The following is a 9747-nucleotide window of genomic DNA, read 5'->3' as shown; positions in this document are numbered from 1 at the left end:
ATGCGGAAGCGGATGACCGAACTACCGAAGCTACTTCTGCTCGTAAAGTGTAGTTTGGTGTGATGTTATGTTTATTTTCTTTAGAAAAAGACTTGGTTTTATTTTTATTTTTTATTTTTATTAAGTGGGTATGTCCACTAGTATTGTTGCATGCTTCATGACTTGATATTTGTTTGCACCTTGAGACGTTGATTTTGCTATCAAAGTTATTGTTTCTTCTTATTTATTGATTTCGCACTAATGTTTTGCATATAACATTGTTCGAGATATTCTTGATGAGGGGATCAGTCTCTCAAGATTTTTTTTTTGTAATTTTTTGGGGTCATGCCCTTTGTTTGGGACCTCGTAGGTTTGAGTATTGTTTAGTCCATGGCCACGTTTTAAATATCAGGACCCTGTAAATCAACATAGAAAGATTCAGATAATCCAGCTGGCCAGGCTATGTGGATTATCTTAATTTCTCTAAGTGTTTTTAGGGTTGGGATGATATGAATCCGTTGTAACGGTTAAGTGATATATGAACAATAACTTTGAGAGTAAAGTAGAAACTTGATTTAATCATTAATAGGGAATGCGAAATGTCATAAGCCTCTGTGAGGCGAAGGGAAATAAATCGTAAAAACAAATAAATCGAAATATCGAAAAGTAATCTATATAACTATAAGAGTTTTATTCTTCTTCCACGTCTTCCTTGTGCTCATCCGTACTTGGTGTATGGGTAGTATGTCTATTGTCTTTGGTGTCTCTATGCCTGAAAAGTACTGGGGTAAAAAGAAAAAATCAAATACTTGTATTGAAGATTTAATTGTTTCATAAGTTGGAGTGATGCGTATTTGGGATCACGTACCCAATAATGGGACTATCTCTGTTTCTCGCATTCCGAGATATGAGATCAATTCATGAGTTGTGGTGAATTGCTGCGCGACCCTGCCTGTCAAAGAAGATAGCGTTATTGTTTAGTATAGAGATCCATTAATTTCTTGTGATATGACTTAGTAAAAAATGGTGTTACCCTTTGTGAGGTAGTACGGAGTATCTTCTCTCTTTGGGCGAGTGGTGGGGGGTCGGCATCCTTTCGTAATTGACTCTCAATCTGTACGAAGATGATGAGACGTGTTATGGAATGTTGATGTAGATAATATCAATAGCCCCCCAGTTTGGGAGGGATGTTTACACACCTCGTTATGGAGCCCCTTCTCGGACTTTTAGAGACATTCTTGCAAGAAGAGAGACGTGGAAGGTTGTGAAGCCTGCAAGGGCAGTTGTTTCTAAGCGACTTTCGTACGAGGAAAATGTAGATGCAAACATAAACAAATTGGATTTAAGGTGGATGTATACCTCAAGCGTAGAACCTTTTGAGATTCCCTATATTCCAGGTTCTGGGTATAGGGTGTCCGTCGAGGTTCTCGAGACGATATGCTCCATTGTTGACCAGTTGCGTAATTTTATATGGTCCTTCCCACTTCGGGTCGAGTTTACCGATTGGGCGTGAGGCTTCGGCTTTGCGGAGAACTAAATCTCCTATTTGGAAAGAGCGAGGGCGGACCTTGGAGTTATAAGCTTTCGCCATGAAACTCTTGTACATTTGTTGTCGGATGGAGGCAATCTCTCTTAGTTCGTCGACGAGATCGAGGTTAGCTCTCATTGCTTCTTCATTTGCCTCTTGTGAATAATTGATGACTCTCCAAGAGGGTTCGCCAATCTCGACGGGTGCTACAGCCTCTGTTCCGAAAGCTAGGTTAAATGGGGATTCTCCTGTTGCTGTTCGTGGGGTTGTTTGATATGCCCACAGAGCATTGGGTAATTCTTCAACCCACTTTCCCTTGGCACTTCCCAGCCTTGTCTTGAGATGTTGAAGTATCGTGCGATTGGTTACTTCCGCTTGACCATTTGCTTGGGGGTTAGCAACCGAAGTGAAGAATTGCTTAATAGATAAGCCAAGGCACCAACTCTTGACTTTGTCTCCACAAAATTGTGTTCCATTGTCCGAAATAATGGAACAGGGAATGCCGAAGCGGCACACGATGTTCTTCCAAAGGAATTGGATGACGTGTTCTTCTCGAATGCGAGATAAAGGTTCTGCTTCTACCCACTTGGTGAAGTAATCTACAGCTACAATAAGGAACTTGCGTCCTCCTGTTGCTGGTGGAAAAGGACCGACCAAGTCAACTCCCCATTGAGCGAAAGGTATGGGAGTGTCAATCGGTTGCATCAGTGCTGCTGGGAGATGACGGATGTTAGCGTGTTCTTGGCAAGGCTTGCATCTCCGCACTAGTTTTTTCGCATCTTCATGCATGGTGGGCCAATAGTAACCTTGTCTCAATATTTTGAGAGCTAAGTTTCTTCCACTTAAATGATTACCACAAATGCCTTCATGTACTTCCCGAAGCACATAGTCTGCTGCTGATGGGTTAAGGCATTTAAGATAGGGGAAGGAGAACCCTCGCTTGTAGAGATCTTCACCTATCATTAGGAAACGGGCCGCCCTTACCTTAATTTTCTTCGCTTGGGCGATGTCAGTCGGAAGTTCCCCGCTTTTGAGATAGTTTGTAATGGGGGTGATCCAACATGGTTCGCTCTCTTCAGCGCAATTCACTCCGTCGGTGGAGATTATTTCTGGTTGGGAAAACGTGAGGAGGGTGATTTTCCGGCTTCCAATGCTTGCCATGGAACTACCAAGTCTAGCTAACTTGTCTGCATCAATATTGTTGGCTCGTGGTACTTGCTTTATCTCGTAGCTATCCATTTTTGAGAGGAGGGTAAGTGCAAGAGCAAGGTACTTTGCCATGGATTTTTCTTTGGCTTCATAGTTCCCAAGGACTTGGTTGACCACTAACTGGGAGTCGCTGTGTACTATGAGTTTGCGAGCTCCAGCTGCTAAAGCGAGGCGGATACCAGTGATCAAAGCTTCATATTCGGCTTCGTTATTGGAGGCTTTGAAATCAAACCGTTGAGCATATTCGAATTCATCTCCATCTGGGTTTGTTAATACAATACCCGCGCCTCCCCCTATAGCGGTAGATGATCCATCGACATTGATAGTCCAAGTGGGTATAGAGGTGCTCTCCTCCGAGGTAGTCATCTCTACTATAAAGTCTGCTAGGATTTGAGCTTTGATGGCTGGGCGTGGTTTGAACTCAACCCCATATTCACTTAGCTCTATAGCCCACTTAGCTAATCGCCCGGAAGTCTCGGGACTTCTCAATATTTGTTTGAGGGGATAGTTGGTGAGAACTATCACCTGGTGCGACTGGAAGTACGGACGTAACTTTCTGGCTGCATTGATGAGGGCGAGAGCAAGTTTCTCCATATTGGTGTAACGGTGCTCTGGGCCTTGGAGAGCTCGGCTTATGTAATATATCGGTTGGTGGCCTTTTTCACCATCCCGAATGAGCACTGCGCTAATGGCATCAGCAGAAATAGCCAAATATAGGAAGAGAGTATCTCCTGGCTGGGGCTTCGTGAGTAGAGGTGGGGAAGTGAGATATGCTTTCAATTCTGTGAAAGCTCTTTGGCAGTCCTCATTCCACTCAAACTTTTTCCCACCTCTTAGTATCTTGAAGAAAGGAAGACCCTTATCAGCCGATCGGCATATAAATCGATTTAGGGTTGCCAAACAACCGTTAAGTTGTTGTACCTTCTTAATCGAAGTAGGAGGGGCCATGGAGGTGATAGCTTCAATCTTTGCTGGGTTGGCTTCAATTCCCCGTTGTGATATCATGTACCCTAAGAATTTTCCGCCTCGAACTCCGAACGAACATTTTAGGGGATTGAGCTTCATCTTGTATTTACGTAAGATGGAGAAGCATTGACTTAAATCGGTTAGGTGATCCGCGACTTTAATACTCTTGACGAGCATGTCATCAATGTATACTTCCATGTTTTTACCAATCAAGTCCGCGAACATCGTGTTTACTAGGCGTTGGTAAGTAGCTCCTGCATTCTTGAGACCGAATGGCATGACTCGATAGCAGTAGATGCCTTGGTCTGTAATGAAACTAGCTCTCTCTTGGTCTTCTGGGGCGAGCAATATTTGATTGTATCCTTGATATGCATCGAGGAAGCTGAGAAGTTCGCACCCTGAGGTTGAGTCTATGAGCTGGTCGATCCTTGGTAAGGGAAATGGATCTTTCGGGCATGCCTTGTTGAGGTCGGTGAAGTCTACACATAGCCTCCACTTGCCTCCGGGTTTAGGTACTAATCACATTGGATAACCACTCGGGATACTGAACCGATCTAATGTGGCCTGCATCTAAGAGTTTTGCCACTTCCTCTTTGATATCTTTGTTGCGCTCAGGACCGAAAGTCCTTTTACGTTGCTTGACCGGTTTCAATCCTTTGTCAACGTTTAGTCGATGCAATGCTACTTTGGGATGAATTCCCGTCAGATCCTGAGCTTTCCAAGCAAAAACGTCCCCATTGTGTTAACTAGCTGATTCTCCACTTCTTGATCTAGATCAGAGCCGATGCGGAGAAGCTTAGAATTATCTCCGGGTATGAGTTCTACTGATTTTAGTTCTTCAACTGCGGCTAGCTTGGCGGTGTCGTCGGGTACGCTGATTAGGATTTCTTTATCAGCTTCGATGACCGCGTTGACCCATTTTCGCTTATCTTGTCTCGGGGTGTCGTCTCCTTTCCCTAAATGATTAGGTCTCTTAGATGGTTCACGTAGAGCTCTTGCATAACATTCTCGAGCGAGACGCCTATCTCCAAGTACCTCTCCCATCCCATAAGGAGTGGGGAATTTCCACTTTTGGTGGTAAGATGAAGGCACAGACTTGAATGTATGGATCGCGGGCCTTCCCACGATGATGTTATAAGGGGATGGTTTGTCGACGATAAGGAATTTTATCATTTTCGTTACTCGACAAGGATCTTCCCCTAAGGAGATGGGTAATTCTACTTCCCCCATGGATAAAACACCTTCTCCCGTGAATCCTTTCAGTGGTGTAGTGATGGGACTGAACCGGGCGTTATCTATGCCTAGCTGCTTGAATGTGTGGAGATACATAATATCGGCTGAGCTCCCACCGTCCACTAATATCTTTTTAACTATGAAGTTGGCCACAGTTGCTGTTATCACCAACGCATCGACATGATCTTCATCTGGACCTTCAAGGTCCGAGGAGTTGAAGACTATGCCATGATCAGGTCTTCGTATTTGATAGACGGATGCGGATGGAGAAGCATGTTCTTGATTCATACGTGCTGATCGAGCGAGGGTGCGTCTCGCATTTTGTGAGTTGCCACCTGCCGGTCCTCCGGAGATAAAGGAGATGATTCCTCGGGTAGGTTGTTTATCATTGTTATCTGGATCGCGCCGATGACCCCCCTCCTCTCGTCGCTGCTGTTGATCTCTATTTTTATCTCGGCATGGAAGATCATCGCGGCGCTTATTTCGAGGCTTATCAATGTATTCGCTCAACTGGCCTTGCTTGATCAACCTCTCAGTCGCCAATTTAAGTTGCGCACATTCCTCGGTAGTATGCCCTTTATCTTTGTGGAATCGACAATAGCGATCCGATCTTTCTCGTTTCGCATTGGGTTGCATTGGGCGTGGAGGCTCTGCCAGACCTTTTTGTTCAATCACATGAAGTATTTCAGTGAGGCGAGTATTGAGTGGAGTGAATCGATTATAAGTTGAAGATGATTGGCCTTGAGGCGGGGGTGGAGGACGTCGATCATCTCGTCTCCTAATATTTGGGCGGTCATCTTCTCTCTTCCTCTTGGGAGGAGCATTGGCAGAAGCTTCCTCTATACGTATGTATTTTTCAGGTCGATTTAACAACTCATCTAAGTTGCCAGGAGGTCTTCCTGCGATAGATTCTTTGAACCTACCCGACTTCAGGTTTTGTTGCATAATCCCTGAGAGCATATCTTGTCCTACACTGGGGACTTCATGAACAGCCTCCACGAAACGCCTGATGTAGTTGCGGAGTGTTTCATTGTCTCTCTGTACAATAGAGAAGAGATGTGCTGGAGTTTTAGCATATTGCTTATTGATGGCGAATTGGTTGGTGAAGCGCAATGATAACTGAACGAAAGTGTCAATAGATCCTGTGGGCAGAGCATTGAACCAATTCATGGCTCTCTTGGAAAGAGTAGTGCGGAACATCTTGCACATTGCTGCATCTGTTGGGCCATATAAATATGCCATAATGAAGTAATTGCTTTTCGTTTATTTCGTTTATTTATTATATTTTATTTTATTTTTTTGTGGAAAGAAGGATCATTTTCAAGTTCTTATCAATAATTATTGATGACTTGATTCGCTTACAAATGTATCGAAAATAATCCATAAAGGGGTAACGTTTCGTTTCACGTAAAAAATATTGATTTCACGTAAAGAATGTTATACTACGGGTACCCATTTTCTTGTTTACAAATTTGGCATTGATGTGGCCGTTTTGGACCACCTCATCTAATTGTGTGTATTTTTCTTTCTGTGGGTGTGTGTGTGTGAATTCTTTTATATGTATGTGTGTGTGAACTCTTTTTATAGAGAGAGAGGGGGAAGCCTTCTCCCCCTTTGATAAAGCACTCACTCTGTACCTTTATGCTTCTCCCCTTGCCTTGGGGTCTGTGCCTCTGCGTAGAACTGGTGGGGCTTTTATAGGGCTTTTGTGCTTGGGCCAATTTAGCCCAATTCACCTACTCCCCTAGTTCGTCTTGAGAGGTGCGAATTTACTAGTTGGGGCGAACTAATCATTCTAAAGGCTTGGGTGTTTCGTTTTTTTATGAATGGATCTTCATTTTTCTATCTCGTCTTTGTATACTTACGGCTTTTAATATATGTGAGGTCACCTCCGACCCTAGAGTATATTCTCTGTATAACGAACTCGTCCTCGCTACCCGAATACTCTGATAGATTTTCTTTAACGAGCTCGTGCTCGTTACCTGAATATCCGTATATATTTTATTTTGTTTTGTGCGGGGTCACCTCCGACTTTGGCTTTTGATTTGTGCGGGGTCGATTCCGACCACGACTTTTGGTTGGTGCGAGGTCACCTCCGACCCCGGTGTTGGGTGCTAAATACCAACACGCAAGTGTACGTATCGCAAACAAGTAGTAAAGTAGACTCGTGAGAGTCGGATGTCGATCCCACAGGGAATACGCAAATTATTTAATCCTAAGTACCAAATCCTAACAATTGTGATTTTTATCCAGCCTACGCAGGGTTGTCAAATTAATTAACTAAATAAATTAAACTAATTGAGAAAGCAAGTAATCACGAGAAAATATCAATAATAAACGGATCTAGGATTTTATCTTCCCCCTATGCGATAATTCTTCACCCGATTAATCTCCTATCATGCAAGTTACGATTCCCGATTATTAACCCAAGACACGAAATTATTCATAACCAGCTGTCGCTGCGCTATAAACCTATTATTCATAAAAGATTCACTATATGTCTATGCAAACCTAGTATAAATAAAGCATTAAATAACAAGTCTCGTAAACGGCTACCAAAGGTATTATCTGTATGTCTACGATAATACATGCAATCAACACACGCATTCGGTGAAAAACTACTCGAAGACTCTTCTATCCCTTTCTAATTATTAAAACGATCTGTCAATCAATTCTAACAATAACAAATAGCAACATAAGTTAGCTACGCTCATGCACTAAATAGGATCAAGATAGAAGAAATAATCGAAGAATTAAACTTGCATAAAAGTAGAAAAATAAGTTCGAATTACCAAATAGGGTTCCAATAAAATCCTAGAATAAAAACTTAGCTACTCATGTTCGTAACGAAAAACATAATAAAAATACGAAAGTTCATAAAAATCAGAAAAGAAAAGGAAAAAGGAAAACTAGGATGAAGAGTCGTCAAGTCTTCGTCTTCGTTCTCTTGCTCCTTGATTGCGTGTAGAAAAGATGAAAAATAAAAACTAAAGAAAAAGATAAAAGATAAAAGATGCATCTAATTGTGTGCTTGTGGCCTTTAAATAGGGTGCAAAACTATAATAGGGCGGGTTTCCTTGTGTAATTGAGTTTCCTTCACTGCGCCATCACGTCCACCCGGACGGCCGTGTGAGATTTTTAACTAAAATCCGCACGGCCGTGCGGTCTTTGAATTCTCCAGAATTCTGTTTTTTTCACTTTTGGCCCACTTTTTCTCCGAATTGCAGTTTTCACCCCAAAAGTTGCCAATTCTTCAATTTGCACCTAAAATACAAATAATAACCAAATTAAGCACCAATTATCGTAAAAACACATCAAAAGCTCCAATTAAAAGATAGAATTAAGTGTATAAATATACACTTAACACACCCCCAAACTTGAACTTTTGCTTGTCCTCAAGTAAAATCAATGTAAGAACATAAAACACGACTATACATCTCATCGCATAGATCGATTGGTCAACTTCGCGTTTTCAGAACTTGCAATTATGATGATAATTCCTAGGTATTCGCAAGCTTAACATTCAACGGCACTTAGTCACTCACTATTACAAAAAACCACAAATCATACAATTGCTTCAAGTATCCAATATTTGCAAGTTAAAGATAGAAAGAATTTATACTTACATGCATGTATTTGACTCCAAATACTCACCAAATTATTTTACTCAACTAATATTGAACAATAAGCTATTGGGATCATTGGGGCTTTGTGGCTTTCAATTGTTAGGCTCTTTGGTCCGAGGTAGGTAATATGGGAATGTGTGGCTAATTTTCTTGAATTGAGGTGATTACGCCAAAATTCGGAAGATAGGCGTTTGAAACAATGAATTCACCTCTAGGGACTTAAATAAACTCGATGCTCCACAATTCACACGTCAATACTTTCAAGTTTTCAACCCCATTCACAACTAGTCCTTATTTCTCCCTTCTAATCTATTCTTCTTCTTCTTCTTTTTTTTTTTTTTTTTTTTATTTTAAAGCAAATAATTTAGATATATAGACATATATGAAGATGCACATATATATCTATTATTATTTTTTTTTATTTTTTTTTTTAATTTTTTTTCGAAGAAGAAGAAAGATCTTATAAAACATTTCGACCGACTCCAAGGGATAATTATTCAAAAATCTCCACTTTTCTACCTTCTACATATTGGCTACAAGAAAGAACACCTTTTCTCCGAGGCTCAAATCAAGGTTCTAAGGATAATTTGACAAAAAGGGTAGGCTTGAAAGGCTCAAACGGTTCAAAGAAGGCCCAAATCATATCCCAAATCACGTACTACCAACACTTCGTATCATAAATGTCCTAAGGTGAGATTTAAAACCGAATAAAGCATGATTGAGCACAAATAAATTCCAAATTTAAAATGCAAAACATTCAACCAAAGCAAAGTACAAAGTGTGATTCCTAGCAATAATTCACTTCTACGTTCCGTTGAATCGAAAGCTAAACAAATATCTACTCCTTTTCAACATAAAACAAGCAATTTCATCATCAAACATAGACCATCTCCCATCATCGTAGTTCATCGATGTACCGATGAACTAAAACAAAATTAAAAGAAAATAAAATAAAAGAACGAAATAAAAACGGCAACTAAAACAAAAACTAAAGCATGCAAAATAATAAAAAAAAAATTAAGCACAAATAAAGCCCACATAAAATAAAACAAGTAGTTAACCACCCCCAAACTTAAAATTCACATTGCCCTCAATGTGATTCGCCCGGAGTTTAAGGATAGAAAACACCTGTTTTTAAGCGTCGGGACCATCGTCGGGTTGTTGGAATTTGATCGGTTTTCTTGCCCTTCCCTTTGCTCCTTGAAG

The 9747-nt window shown here is 41.1% G+C and overlaps 1 protein-coding gene across 1 annotated transcript; it reads right to left on the bottom strand.

The window, feature by feature from the left end:
- Window positions 1–4384: 4384 nt before the first annotated feature.
- On the bottom strand, window positions 4385–6157 carry LOC148771520 (uncharacterized). Its single transcript, XM_088815096.1, has one exon. The coding sequence runs from the start codon at window positions 6155–6157 to the stop codon at window positions 4385–4387; it is 1773 nt and encodes a 590-aa protein (XP_088671222.1).
- Window positions 6158–9747: the final 3590 nt, after the last annotated feature.

The sequence above is a fragment of the Erythranthe guttata genome, chromosome 3 (genome assembly GCF_056151865.1).
Source record: "Erythranthe guttata isolate IM_541 chromosome 3, IM_541, whole genome shotgun sequence".
Taxonomy (NCBI): Eukaryota; Viridiplantae; Streptophyta; class Magnoliopsida; order Lamiales; family Phrymaceae; genus Erythranthe; species Erythranthe guttata.
This window is presented reverse-complemented; position numbering and strand designations above follow the sequence as displayed.